The sequence below is a fragment of the Astatotilapia calliptera genome, chromosome 4 (assembly GCF_964374335.1).
Source record: "Astatotilapia calliptera chromosome 4, fAstCal68.1, whole genome shotgun sequence".
NCBI classification, from domain to species: domain Eukaryota; kingdom Metazoa; phylum Chordata; class Actinopteri; order Cichliformes; family Cichlidae; genus Astatotilapia; species Astatotilapia calliptera.
In genome coordinates this window covers 2311928-2326848 of record NC_137425.1, presented here as the reverse complement: position 1 = coordinate 2326848, position 14921 = coordinate 2311928, and the positions used below count along the sequence as shown (strand labels likewise).

General features: G+C 42.9%; 2 protein-coding genes across 3 annotated transcripts in view; one reads left to right on the top strand and one right to left on the bottom strand.

The window, feature by feature from the left end:
• ift70 (intraflagellar transport 70) overlaps window positions 1-5296 on the top strand; it is an 18746-nt gene extending 13450 nt beyond the window's left edge. The window contains exons 13-20 of one of the 2 annotated variants that reach the window (XM_026163971.2): window positions 27-103; window positions 215-422; window positions 527-574; window positions 1259-1330; window positions 2063-2166; window positions 2394-2472; window positions 3966-4095; window positions 4750-5296. In XM_026163971.2, the coding sequence (XP_026019756.2) occupies window positions 27-103; window positions 215-422; window positions 527-574; window positions 1259-1330; window positions 2063-2166; window positions 2394-2472; window positions 3966-4095; window positions 4750-4886 (855 nt within the window). In that variant the 3' untranslated portion in view covers window positions 4887-5296. The remainder of the gene's footprint in view (window positions 1-26; window positions 104-214; window positions 423-526; window positions 575-1258; window positions 1331-2062; window positions 2167-2393; window positions 2473-3965; window positions 4096-4749) is intronic. The other variant, XM_026163972.2, reaches the window with a different exon arrangement.
• c4h16orf89 (chromosome 4 C16orf89 homolog) lies at window positions 5097-14921 on the bottom strand. Its single transcript, XM_026163973.2, has 8 exons — window positions 14633-14921; window positions 12650-12802; window positions 11959-12109; window positions 11551-11668; window positions 10790-10949; window positions 10084-10188; window positions 7847-7936; window positions 5097-6659 (listed from the first exon to the last, which is right to left on the bottom strand). Exons 1-8 carry the CDS (start codon window positions 14811-14813, stop codon window positions 6556-6558), a joined length of 1062 nt encoding a protein of 353 aa, XP_026019758.2. The 5' UTR covers window positions 14814-14921; the 3' UTR covers window positions 5097-6555.

Below are 14921 nucleotides of genomic sequence, written 5' to 3'. Positions count from 1 at the left end.
TGTGTGAATCACTCATCTTCTTCAAGCTGCAGGAAACCAGGCTGACTCGAGATGAGGAACTGCTGAAGAAAGCCGTGCAGGACTTCGAACTGATGCAGGAAAAGTGAGGACACGCAAACATAAACACACTAAGCCGTGTTTTCATTTCCTCAATGGAAACAAAGCAAATTCAGTAACAGAGGATTACTTTCTGATTGGCCGCATCTCTTCACAGGTACATCGTTGTCCTCATGGCTCAGGCTAAGATCTACTGGAACCGCGAGAACTTCCAGATGGTGGAGAAGATTTTTCGCAAGTCGGTGGAGTACTGCAACGATAACGACACCTGGAAGCTGAACGTGGCTCACGTGCTCTTCATGCAGAACAAGTACAAGGAGGCTATCGGCTTCTACGAGCCCATCGTCAAGAAGCACTACGACAACGTGAGTGCTCAGGGCGGATGATTACCCGCCTGTTCAACTGTGGGCACCAAATGATGACAGTGTGACGTCAGCTGTAAAAGCTGACAGTGTGCCTTTTTGTCCAGGTGGAGCAGTGTAACATACAAGAGTGTCCCTGCAAGTGCAAACCATCGGTAAACAAAAAACAGACCAAACACCTGTTTCTCTGCCTCTGCAGTTTCTATCTGTGCATGAATCCGCTGTTTAGTGTGATGGTTTGCAGTGTTGTTTCTGATGTTGTACAACTTCAGACAGTCACATGGCTGAAGGTCTGGAGTGTTTAACAGAGCGCACTAACACTGGACAACAAAGAGGTGGTTTTTAACCTGTTCAATTCAAACTCTGGTTCGTTTTGGTTTGTGCAGGTGTGAACGCAGTAATTGCACCAGTGTTGAACAAAGAGCATTTTTTTATGGTGTGAATGTGATCCATCCTCGATCTGAGCCAAAGCCAGCTGTACGTTGTAGGTTTTAGCTAAAATATTCTCCATGCTCTGTGCGGTAGTGCAGAACCTTCTTCCTGTATTTACTTTTGTTTCTCTCACCTCAGACACATCTGGCCAATCAGTAGACTGAACATTCTCATGTGGTTTGTAGTGACACAAGAAAAGAAATCAAACCCTGAGAAAAAGCTACAAGTTTACCAACCCAGAGTAAACAGACTATAGCTGTGAAAACACCTGCAGGTTTCTTATATGTTCCAGTTCAGATTTAACCTCACATCAGTGGGATAATTTAAAGGTTCTGCTGCTGACTGAAAAGATTTCCTGTGAAATCATTGGTCAAGCCTCTGATCCATGTTGGTGTTTGCTTCTGTAGATCCTGAACGTGAGCGCAGTGGTCTTAGCCAACCTGTGCGTGTCCTACATCATGACGAGCCAAAACGAAGAGGTAACGTACAGACACGGTCACTGTCAGCCCAAAGGTGTTTCTATATAGTTTGTATCCAGAAGAACATGTTTATAACACACATGAAAGTAATGAAACTCATGCAAAGCACTGCTTTAAAAAACAGAGACACACCAGATGAGACAAAAGAAGTCAACGCAATAAATTAATTATCCTATTCCAGTTTAATATATATCAATGTAGAGAAAAAAGATGAAGCAGCATTTATATCCTGATAGAAGATTAGATTAATGTCCACTGGGATGTCCTCCTAAAGAGACAGGGAGCACAGAGGATATCTGTTCAGACTCATGCACACATATGGTTATTGTACTCATTCTCTGCGATGGCCACTGTCACTGTTGATTCTTTGTTATACAGTAAAGCCACAGCGGGCACTACTTTATCTCCACACTGACGGTGACGGAATTAACAAAAAGCCGGGCATGGAAACATGTTGAAATCCAGCAGTGCTGTTAGACTGCCTGAAAGTTCAGACAGCTAGCTCCAGCCTTTCCCCGCTGGGAGTCTGATCAGGTCCCTGTGTGATACTTTCATCCAAACTCGAGCTCCACTGTCCAGGATGGATGATTTTTTGGGGGGAGCCTTTGTTGTGTCTGAGAGTAGAAAGGAAAGGTGTGAGAGGGCAGCAAAGCCCAGAATCGAGCCTCTGCAATAACAGGACAGCATAACTTCTCTGACTGATGATCTCTGCGTGTCGTCCCGGTTTAACAGGCTGAAGAGCTGATGAGGAAGATCGAGAAAGAAGAGGAGCAGATCTCCTACGACGACCCCGACAAAAAGGTCTTTCACCTCTGCATCGTCAACCTGGTCATCGGGTGAGTCCCACACAGGAAGAGCTTTATGGGGACAGTCAGCAGCTATTTACTGTATTCTTCAGTTGTAATGAAAGGGAGTTACTATGCAATCAGAAATCAGTCCTAAGTATTTTATTTTGTATCATTTCTGATGTGAAGGTTAGAGAGGAAGAACAAAAACGTCCTGCTTTCATCAGTAAGATCATCTCTGTGAAACCTTCTTTGCACACTTGTGTTTTGTCTTTCAGGACGCTGTACTGTGCAAAGGGAAACTACGACTTTGGCATCTCCCGTGTCATCAAGAGCCTGGAGCCTTACAACAAGAAGGTCAGCCATTTTTCCACCAATTGTATCAGTCAGATACAAAAGATCACAGAGACCTTCGGGTCACCGAGGCTGACCACAACGTCGTCTCCTACTGCCCAGTTTAATGCCCCTGATGTTTGACTGGCTCCCAGTGCCTACAGCTAAGAAAAGAAAATCAAGCAGGTCACCCTGGAGATCCTCAAACTGTGAACAACACTCAGAAGATTTTGATTCCAGTACTTTTGTAATCACGATGATGATTCAACCGGGCGATCAGCTTTAGTGAGAGAAGAGGTGCCGACTGTGCTTCCACTCAGGAACACTTCAAGTCTCCCTCCGCAGTCCTGCTTCTTGGACTGCAGCTGATTGGCCATCTGTTGGGAGAGTGAGCCTCCAATCAGAGCCTGGTGTTGGTGTAAGTGGTGTAAGGGCCGGGGCTAAATGCTTAGCACCGACTGAACCGAGTAAATCAGTGCTGGATGGCATCGTTCTTACAGATGGATGAAAAAAATGAAAACTCAAATCTTGTTTCTTTAATTTGAAGATTTTTCCTTTTCCCACACAAAAACGAGCAGGGCTCGTACAGACCACACACTTCTGTGTCATTTAACACTGGAAGGACACACAGCATAACAATGCAAGCCTTTAATGGCTGTGATGGAAAAACACAGCCACAGTGAGGATGCTTGGTGGCCCAGGCCCAAACCAGCCCCACCAGCTGCAGGAGCAGCAGGAGGCACAGGAACAAACAAGCTTCATGGAGTGTTCTTTAATATGCTTAACACCCGGACAGTCTTCTTCACTTCCATGTCCACGTTCATGCTTATAGATTAGAGACTCATGCATGTAGTTTTAGATTAAGACTTAAAAAGAGAACCATGCACATGGACAGTTTTATCAAAAGCAGTCTGAACATTTCATCCTTCATGGTTTAGTTTTATTCATAAATCTGCAGTTTCTGTGCAATCTGACTCCACTTACAGCTCGTTGTACAGTCTGATGAAATCTAATCATGCTTTAGCTTAATTTAATATTAAATGCAGGTAATCCCACTTGCAGTGTTCGGACTTTGTGTCCAAGGATTAAAAAATATCTGAACAACAAATACAGTCCTGCAGGAGCACCTTCTCCAAGGCCGAGCTGCTCTTTTTGGGAACCTTTTGATCCCGTTTGGTCACAACATCAGCGGAGTCCAGCTGCAGCTGAGTCCACTAAAATCCAGCTGAGAACACACGCCATCATCCTGAGCCTGTCATCCCCTCCAACAATCACCATCCAGTCGCATCCACAGTGAAAGCAGCGAGCACGACAGGAATGTGAAACCTGGCGAGATGCACGCCCATCACACAAGCTTCTCGTCTCTGGTTACTTCAGATCATTTTATACAGGAAACCGGCCTGCGTGGTTAAACTGTCACGACGACAGCTTACAATGTTCACAAAACAAATCCTGCTGGCAGGCGCTGAGGCGTTCAGTCTGGTTATATGTTGTTAATCTGTTCTGTTTGTGTGTAGCTGGGGACGGACACATGGTTCTACGCCAAGCGCTGTTTCCTGTCCCTGCTGGAGAACATGTCCAAACACATGGTCATGCTGAGGGACACCGTGGTACAGGAGTGCATTCAGTTCCTGGAGCACTGCGAGGGTGAGCAGCCGTCACAAACACGCCTGCAGAAATATCTCGAGAACACACCGGTGTGACGACACGATTAATGGGATTACTCTGTTTCTTCAGATTAAAATGTTCGTGTACGGGTCCCAGTTTTTAGTGATTGTTAACGTTTTGGTGATAGTGTAGTATCTTTAGTCTCTTCACACAGTTGGAAACCGCTGTAAGAGACACTGACCACAGCTTCAGTCCCCTTCAGCTCTGAGAAACCAACATGGTGGCAACTTAAACAGCTAATGTTGATGCTTAGAGTTATGATAAGTCCAGAAGTCAGAAACCAGTGAACACTGACGTGTGTTCGATTCAGCCACCTGCTGATATGAGCCTCTGAAGCTCATCCAAACACACTTTTTGAAGTTTTGTCCAGTGAATTATCAGGAAACGGATCAAACATTCAGGGTGTTACTGCCTGTTTCTGGTCCTCTGCGTCACAGATATTTAACTGCACATTATTCAAACTGTGATCGATCCATCACAGTCACGCTGGGACTTTAGGTTGTTTAGCTGGAGTGTAAAATTGTGTGCAGTGTTTCCATTTTAAATGTTCTTGCTGATGCCTCCTGTACTGCGGTAAAAAGTCATTTTGTACTCCGAATGCTCTGACCGACTGTTTTCTTTGCTTTCCTGCAGTTTATGGGAAGGAGGTGCCGGCCATCATCGAGCAGCCTCTGGAGGAGGTCCGCATTCACATCGGCAAGAACACCGTCACCTACGAGGCTCGGCTTCTCAAGGCCCTGTTCTACGAGGTGATTGGCTGGAACAAGTGACATCACAAAGGTGTTACCGGCTGAGTTAGGACAGTTTAATAAGTTCCACAGAAACTCGGTTTAAAGACGGTCAGCACACAGTGACGTGTTTCTGTGGAGCTTTCGTCCGGCTTCTCTGCGCTGGGACACTTCTGGCTGAAGGACGTGATCTCAGTGAGCAGATCTGATATAATCACATTGCTGCATTTATCATCACTATGAACACAACGGTTTGTAGAACAGACTTTAGTTTTATTGGTTATGTTTATTTCACTAACATAAACATACATGATGATAGTAATGTAAGTTTATCTCCATGCATTCGGTTCATGCAGATCCTCTGCAGCCGCTGCTCCCGACTCTGTTTGTCGATTAAATACGTGTGAAAAACAATACGATTTAAAGTAAATAAAGATATTTTTAGAGCTTAACTCAAGGTTTTCACCAGGAAAACAACCTGGGTGGATTCTGATGTTTTTTTCAAAGTAAATGTAAATATGTGTTTTAAATAGAGATGCTCCAATCAGCGTCTTTAGCTTCATATAAACTTTAAAAATCATCGAATCGTTAAAAATCAAAGATCGTCGAGTCTCTGACCACATCACGCTGTGTCCTCTGTGTTTTTCTCACTGTGGTGTTCACACAAAGGTGACCCCACCCCCCTCCAAGTCCAGCTGATCTCTTGTTCACTCATTGCAACTACAAATTTCTCCTAAAGAGGAGAAAAAACACTGTTTTGTGGACACAGTGTCGCTGATACACAGGGGTTAGAGTGGGATTGGGCTGGTGGGGGGTGGGTATATTTCCTGGGTCTTTACCGTACAATATAAAGCGCCTCGAGGTGACTCTTGTTGTGATTTGGCCCTATAAATTTATATATATATAAAACTGAATTGAATTAATTTATACTTTTGTATAAAAACTCTTAGCTGTGCATTTTCACTTCTCAAAGCTGAAAACATCGGGACCAGCTCTGCCCTCGTCACCATTACAGCTCAGTGTGGGACTTCAGCACTGTAACTTTCATACAGCACTTTCTGTGGACTCCTGTAGTGATGGCTAAATGCTAAAGTATTAAGATTCCAGTCTTATTGTGAGCATGAACTCTGACACGAATGGAAGGATTGAAGGCTCAGAGTGTGCATGCAGCCGTGTGTCACCGTCTGATTGGTTGAGGTGGGAGCAGCTGGAAACAAAGCCGAGCTGCAATAAAAATGAACTCTTAATATTAAAAGCTGCCGATCAAATGTAATCACTCATTAACTGGAGGTGGGCTTTCAGGATCGCCGTGGCCCACTTTAACCCCTGGAGCCAGAAAAAATCTCGTGATGACCTCGAAAAGTCGAATTAATCCAAGTCTCATCCTCCAAAACGCTCATTTACATTTTACCACGGTCCTACTTATTGGGTACGCCATCCTTTTTTACGGTTGGAGCATCACTACTTTCAAACATCTTGTTTAGGTTTGATAATAATAATGATAAAAAAAATCAGCTTTATTGTTATAGTAACAAAACATGACTGAAAATAAAGCTTTAGCTTCCACATCCCAGCTTTGCATTAGGCGTTTTCATCATGTTAACACTACGTTCTTAAAGCGACATGTGGTGTGGAGAGTCTGCCTCGTTTCGCCGATGACGAAAGTCTCTACCTGATGATCTACAGTGTTTTTTTCTCGTGAGAACGCCCCTCAGGAGAGCGGCCTCTTTGTAATGTCCTGCTCTGTCAGGTAGTAGTTCAGGTATCCTCCCAGAGCACCGACCGCCACCGCCGTCATGTGACTGGAACAGCCGTCTGGCAGATGAAAGCAAACAGAGTTTATCAGACAATAACAAAAACCCCAAATCAGATGAAGTACTTAAGGTGGTAAAGACTGTTCATGCCAGCTTCACACATAACAAGAAATTATCAGCATATGAGCTCCAGCAGCTCTGCATCCAACTGCATTTTTAATGTGACCTCCGCTGGCTTCACAACACCAGCGTTCTTCAGATTTCCTCCAAACCTACAAACGTAACAACAAGCTTCTTTAGCCACAGTGGCTGAAGATCAGCTGATGTGATTGTTACGATCTTGTCATGCTTCTGGGTCATTTGATCCAGCTCTGAGTTTATTGTGTTTTTGTGATTCCTGAGATGTTATGATTGAGTTTTCTATCATTCAGTATTGAGTTCAGTCCTTTCCATGTCACTGAGTTATTGGTCATTTCTGGTCTGTTAGGTCCCTTTTGTGCCTTTGTCGTCGTGTCTCCTGTGAGAATCTGTCTTGTCGTCTGTGTTTGTGTTTCGGTGTCTCGCTCCCTCAACCTCTGTGTATGTCTTAGTCGGGTCATTGTTTTGCGTCTCCCTTCTGTGTCCACACGTTCCCCTCCTTGTGTTTCCACAGCCACTCATGTCTGTCCATGTGTGTTCTCCCCAGCCTGTCTTGTCTCTCTCTCCCTCCATGTCTCGCCTCTGTAACTGTTTGTGTCTCATCCAGTTGTCTCTCCAGTCTGTCTTGGTCCCGTGTGCTTTCCTTCCTCCCGGCTCCTGTATCATGCTGCGTGTTTTAGTCTGTGTCTTAGTGTGTTTCCTGTTTTATTTTGACAGTCTGCCATCCTGTGTTCAGTGTGTTTGCTTCCTCCCTGTCTCGTCACGCCTAATTCGTCCCAGCTGTGTTCCCCGTGTGTTTCTGCTTTTCCTAATCACCCTCGTGTGTGTGTGTGGGTGTGGGTGTGTGCGCATATATGTTGTGTCAGGTTCCTCTTGTCCCTTGTCCAGTTGTCCACGTCCAGGTTCTTAGTTTCATTTTTGTGATTCATGTTTTAGTCTACCTAGTTTAGTTCTATCTCCATTCGCCATTTGCTTCTGTTTTTGTGCAGCCTATGAATAAAGCAGCTCGTTTTTTGTTAAGCCTGCATTTGGGACCGCCTCATCATCACTTCCCACATTCTGCAGCTGCAGACCGTGACAGATCCTCAGCTGAGAAAAATGTAAACGGACCTGGAAGTATCTTCTCCCTCCTCTTCACTCTCCTGTGAGGCTGCAGCTGTTCCAGCAGCTCGTCTCCAATGATCTGTGAGATGATGCTCCCTGAGGAGAACAACAGAGAATGAACTGCCCATCCATCCGTTCACAATCTCTGCCCAGAAATAAGTAATTTAATACAGATAAATACAGATAATTGATTCTTGTGTAATCCACATCAGTAATTAGGAGATTTTTTTTTGTTTAAAACTAATTGCTTTCAAAATACATCAAATGGGTTAATACATCAGTACAGTGCATATAAAAAGTCTGTTCCATGGCTGATTTTATTATTTATTGTATTCAAATAGATATTTAAATCTATTTATTATATATCTTACTACAGGATCCAAAACATGAACATTGTAGGAATGCAATAATAATTGTGACGAAAAGCTCCCAAAAACCTCAAATTTTCTGAACAGCCCAAAGATTTTCCATCCCTCTAGTTAAATTGTAACTCGGGTGATTTAGTGTCGACGACATTTGTTGTTGAAATTATGTTCTTCAAGGAAGTTTCAGGCTCGTAACCTGTTTCCATTATACATCCTGCCTTTGGCCAACATAAAGAATTCCCAAAGTTTAAAATGCTACAACTTAACTGAAGAATTTCATGTTGTAAACTACTCTGCATGGCTTTCAATTTTTTTATCCGGTTGTTCAGTCTGACGTCACTAGCCGTGTCTGGGTCTAAACTCCGCTGCAGGTCCATATATCAAACGATCACTGTGGCATTACTGAGAGTTGAAAAACTGTCTAAAGTCTTTCATCTTTAATAAAATGATCAGCCTTCTCCTCTACCAGGTGTAACAATTGAGTTTAACATCCAGGCATCCATGAAAACGGAATTTATGACATTTAACGGAGTTAGAAGTTAGCAGGGAGTGAGCTCGCTAGCTTCTATCTAAATACAATATAGCATGTCCTGACTGCGGGGTTTTGGAAACAAATTCAAACGTACAGCTCTGTTATCACTTCCAACATAAATGAAGACAGAAAACTAAACAGCAGTGACGTTTGTAGGGTTACTGAAGTTGGGCTAGCTGGTATATAATGATGTGCTACGTGACCGCTAGCGACACAGCTATGTTAGCATAATATAAACAAGCTAACTTTTTTTCCACTCGATAAGAGTTAACGTGAGTGTTCTCGGTGGTCAGGAACAAATGTAATCGCATGGCAGGATGCTGTAAAAGGACCAAACTTCAGCCAGGAGAACAACTGAGATAATCCATCCACAATACGAGGTTAGTCATTCATATACTGCTGCATGGGCTGGGCTGTAGTTACATCGTAAGGTTTTAAAAACTGAGCTTAAATAAATGATTAGCGGTAATAAAAGCCGAGGGAGGTCAACAGTGGTCGCTGACTGTTTTAGGAGCTTTTTGAGATCAAATAGAAGAAAATACAAAACATTAAACATGTTAACAACACAAAAGCCATATTAAACGCAGACTACTTTAGACCCGGAAGTAGGATTCGTCGCGTCATCACTGAACAACCGGATTAGCGTGTATGTGCAGATATAGAACTTTGGCAGCGATTTGAGATGGAAGGACTCTTAATCACTACTCTCATTATCATTGTTTCTACTCAAAAGTTAAAAATTGAAGTAAAAAGTGATTTAATGGTTCAGGGCAGCTGATGTTAAATATGGTGTTCCTCAAGGAAGTATTCTAGGTCCTCTTCAGTTTTTATTATCCACACACAGACACCCCTTGGGCAGCATTATTATTCACCAGCATCCCTGACGACTACTTCAAACATTTATTCTTATTAAAAGTTTTCACAATAAATGAGCAGAAAATTCTGTTTGCAGTCTTTGTTTGCTGGTCTGTCCAAAGAAATCAAGAAATAAATCATGAAAAGTTTAGAAACTGTAGGTAAATTATAACAATATTTCTGAAGTGTCTTCTATAACAAATTACTGCACTTCCTCAAAAGTTTTCTCAAGAAATCTGCAGGTAATTCAGATCTCGTGCAGATTTTTCACTGACATAACGTCAGACAGAGATCTGATCGCCACGTTACTTGTACGAATGCTCTTTGTGTTTTATTTGCCTAACACATAAAAAACCCTGCATATTCTTGCATCAGTGGCCATCTTTGTTTCATTAAGACCTCTAAAATACACTGTTGCTATATTTATGAGGTTTGACATATTTGGTATTTTTGACTAAGAACATATATTTTAGCAGGTTTGTGATACTCACTGTCTCTCCCAAAGCAGCCCACCTCCTCGTCCTGCAGCCTCAGAATGTGCTGCAGCCAGTCGGCTTTGTGGAAGTCGGAGAATCCAGACAATCCACAAATCAGGACTGCCAACATAGAGAGGAAACTCAGAAACTAATTTATTTACAGTTCAGACATTTTTACAGTTGACTGCTCATCCAAATTCCCCCCTGTACACTTTTCAATTTAATCTAAAACAAAAATTAAATTAAAAGTCTTAAAAAGTCCTAAAACAAGAAAAAACTTTCTTTGTTACATGAATTCTCTGAAGGCGAGCCTCAATGTCTCCTGAAAAGTCAGGACTCAACATTAAAATCCCCAAATTCTACAACCAACACTCTGAATTTTGTTGAAATTCAGATTTTGTTGTGATCTCTTTTATTCCATAATTTTCTTTTATATTGAAATGGTGATGTAGTCATCAAAAAAAGTAAACGTTTTTAGTTTATCTCATTCAAAAGGACACATCAGTATTTGACAATATGGTTTTCCCATTCCAGTCAATCATTTTTATGAGTTTATCCTTACGTTTATCATAATTAGTGGTTTATATTTATAAATTAATTCATTTTCAAGCTTTTTTGCATGAAAATATTAAAATATGAGTAAGAACATTTTTTTAAAATATGGGAATTCATTTTGCATCAAACCGGAATAACACCGGATCAGGAAAATGTTGACACTCACTGTTTTCGATGAAGATGTCGACCATCTGTTCGCTCAGACCGTCTTTGATGTCCTGGTTGGTCTTCATCATGTTGGAGCAGAAGATCCTCTGGTAGTTCTGTTCAGTCATGTTTGCTCTGGATGCTCGTGTGTCACCTTTCAGCAGATTAGTGCAGCCTTTCTGAAATGGAAATACCAACGAGTCAAACTGTGAAGCTCATAAATTCCCCTCGTACTGAAATCATGGTCCTCGCTACTTTAATCAAATGTTTCTAACAGTAGTTTTGCCACCTGTGGTGTTCCCCAAGGCTCTGTCTTTGGCTCTGTACTGGTCTCACTTTAAGACAGCTTTTTATTGATTGGCTGCACATTATAAACAGAATGTCTTGGAGAGCGGGTGGGTGGGGCTTCTGTGCTCACAGCTTTTAGAGCAGCCTACAGCCTGAGCTTTTGGCTCAGTATTTTACTGGGAAAAACATACAAATGTAAAGACTCTTAATCAAAATTGTTAATGAAAATGTAATGAGTCTTACCAGGAAGTAAAATATTAAAAATTCAGCTTGGGCAGAGATAGGCAGCATTAATCTGGTATTTTGAGTTAAACCGGAGGTTCTGGGCCGATATGCAAACTCCACACAGGAGGCTCATATCTGGTTTCGAGCCTCTTTCTGTGAGGCTTCCTAAAATGAGGTTGTTTCTTTCTCCAAAATGCTTGTTAGTGTTACACACATCTGTGGGTCTTTGAGTGGTTTTACGTGTTGTTTCCATCTTTGTTTGCTCACCATTTTTCCGATCATGAAGTAGAGAAGCTGGTGGGACAGAGAGTAGTGTGGACACCCAAAACGAGTCATGGTGTCCCGGCAGGGCTTGGTGACGATGCACGGCGTCCCGTTCATCTTCCTGTCCGAACACACACACACACGACTCGGGCAGGTGAGTGTCCTCACCTCAGCTAACAGGTATTGTTACCTTCATACATAATTACACAGTAGTGAAAAACAATCCAAACTACTGACAGTTACAATGAGATAAAGAACTTTCTTTTTAGTGTAAATCAGCATTTTTAAAGTTAAAAAACAGGCTGCGGTCGGTGAATAATTTGCACAGTCCAACAATCCAAATGTAGGGGAACCAGCACAGTAAAGAGCCTCTGAAGCCGGACTCTTTGGGGTGTTGGTGTGGGTTCCTACCAGGTTCCCAGCAGCAGGGTCAGACATTTGTCACTGAGCTGCTCATCGTAACACTCAGTGGTCATGGTGGAGGGATAAACCAGGCTGGGATCTGTGGTGTACCATTCCTGAGGAATCAGCCAGAAACTCCACGACAACAGGGGCTCGAACTCTTGAGAGGAGGATGCAAGAAACGCACAAGTGTTAAAGTCTGCTAGGATCTCAACAAACCTCACCTCCACGTCTGTGCAACACCTGCCTGCTCATTTCTCTCAAGTCAGATATTTAAATTATATAATTAAACCTTAATCAATACGTCGTGATGATTAAAAACATAATTAAATACAAATTTAACTCAAAAACAGCCCCTATAAGTTCAAACAGTCTTTAAATAAGCTCCTCCTTTTTCAGGAAACACCTACAGAAGACGTCACAGCAGTGAAACTGAAATTTGTCTCTCAGCTTTCTGACTGTTGTCTGTTCTTGATGTTGTGTTCACTGACCTGTAGTGTTTCAGTGTCACTGTGAAGAACAGATTTGTAACATCACTGACACTTTTACCTTCATAAATATAAGGTGTGATAATAAAAAATACATATCTGAGACTGCCCTGAGCCTTTTCATAAAAACCATAACAGCTCCAAGAATTAACCACTAAATGGATCAGCACTGTACCTGCAGACTTTTGGGACACGGAGTCTGAAAGTCTCACCTCTGTAGTATTTTGGGTCGTCCTGTTCCAGTGCAGCGTTCGCCTTCTCCACACTTTGGTCGAGACGTCTGACCAGAGCGACGGCGGTGGTTCTCTGAGCCCAGCTGACCGGGTCAGTGTGAGGCCACGTCCGGACCGCCTCCTTCAGCTCAGCTGAGACACAAAAACAGGAAGAAAGAGTTCATTCGTAAAATAAAAGGATGTAAGTAAACTTGCTTTATGGTTTTAATTTCCTCTGCCTGTTTCCTCCTGTGGATGGACCCTCTTTCGGTTTACTTCCTGTTTTATTTTGAAAGGTAGGCCCTTAGTTGGTTTTCTGATCTGTTACTTTCTTCCTTTGTTCTTTTTCGTGCCCTCGCTTTTGTCTTTGTGTTTTCCCTCTTTTGGCTTACTTCCTGTTTTATTTCAAAGGTGAGCTCTTCAGTGTTTTTACTTCAGCCTCAGTCACACAGACCTGCAGACCAGCCAGCAGCCTTCTGGTCTCGATATTACCTGACCGGCTGGCTCTAGGTGACGTCAGCTGCATATGCAAAGAGGTCAGCTGCACAGAAAGCCTCTGTGTGACTGCTTTGGTTGCCAACAGGTTTGCAGGTGTATCTCCTGAGTGGCATCATGTCTGTCTCTCTAAATCTGGAGCAGGCTGAGTTTGTAAATGCCGACTTACATCCACCGAGGTCTTCAAGGTCAGCTTCATGAATGATTGGTAGAAAATTGACAAAAAGCCTTATAACTTAACTGTGATTCTCACAAGGCTGCTGTGTATTGTCAACATACAGAAAATATAAAGGTTCAAATTACGTCACTTCACGGACACGGTCTGTGTCTAAAATGAGAAAAGCAGGCAGATGGTGAATACTGAGCTGTTACTTTCTGCTGTTTTCTGTTTCATAAACAGCAGAGCAGCTGTTGCACATCTGCATTTATGAGGAAAGATAATAAAGCATGAAGATGATCTCTGCTGGGCAAACAGAGCTCTGTGTGCAAACACGGCCTCACATTAAAGTCAGTTCGTTTTCCTGGTGAGAAAACAAACCACGGCAGAAACTATTTAGCCAAATGTGGCGGCGCAGCTTCAGTCAGTGTTGTGTCATTTAGTGAACTGTAATCTGCATCTTTTTAACAATGTTACACATGGAAGACCCTGACTCGTCTGCAGACACTTGCGGACTGTTCGCCGAGCGGTGGTGAGACCTGAAAACAGTGTGACGCAAAACAAAGACTGTTTGTCTTCAAAGTTGCTGAAACCAACAAGATTTAAATGTTTGTCACTGTGGAGCGGAGTAAAATATCAGAGCCACCACTCAGGCCGTCACACGCTTCCTTTTTATTTGTCCTTAGAGCATCAAACGTTCACATTAAAAACATGTTACGTGACCTGTGAGCGACTTTACAGTTTAATGCTGCACAGATTGCTGCCCCTCAGCAGGCACCTAGAAGCTGGCCAATCAGAATATTAAATGCCGTGCAGAAAATACTGGCCATCATTTTATCCTCTGTGCTCTGAATACACATGATCCCACTTTAGCTCTTTAAGAAGCTACGGCCACAAAATCAACGTTTTTTGGGGGGGATACACTTTTTATTCTGGAAATGTTCATCATTTGTTTTTGGACAGAAGGGGTTAAAACAATAGATTTACTTTATTTTTAGATTACTTTGGGGTTTTCATTGTCATAAAATCAAATGTCAGAGCAGTAGCTGTACTGGCAGCGCTGTACTTTACTGTATTTTACTATAAAATAAAACAGATCAGTGAAAAGTCTGAGAGTGAAGCAGAAAATGTGTCACTTTCAGGCACTGCGAGACAAAAACCTCTGAGTCGACACTGAGGTTAAAAGCATTTCACTTTAAAAGCTTTCGCATATTTGTATAACCTGTTCGATCTGCACCTGCATCTCAAATCAGTGAGTTTCACCAAAACAAGCAAACCATAAACAGCTGTTATTCTCCAGATGTTTTCCTGCAGCTGGTAAACAGTCCTACCCTGCAGTATGACGAACCCCACCACTCCGTCCAGGTTGATGTGCTCATGCTGCCGCTCCAGGAAGGACACTCCGCGGGAGAGGCTGCTCAGGATGTCATCGATCACCTCCGCCCGAGAGCCGCACACTGCGGCAAACAGAGCCAGCGCTGCGGCCAGCCGGAGCACCGAAACCCGCATCATCCGGTCTGAGGTCCGGGACAGCTTCAGTCTAGCAGGGAGACCGAGAGAGGCGGAGGAGGACAGCCTGTCTCCGCTTTAACACGGGGGGAGGAAAGTCAAGGGCTCAGC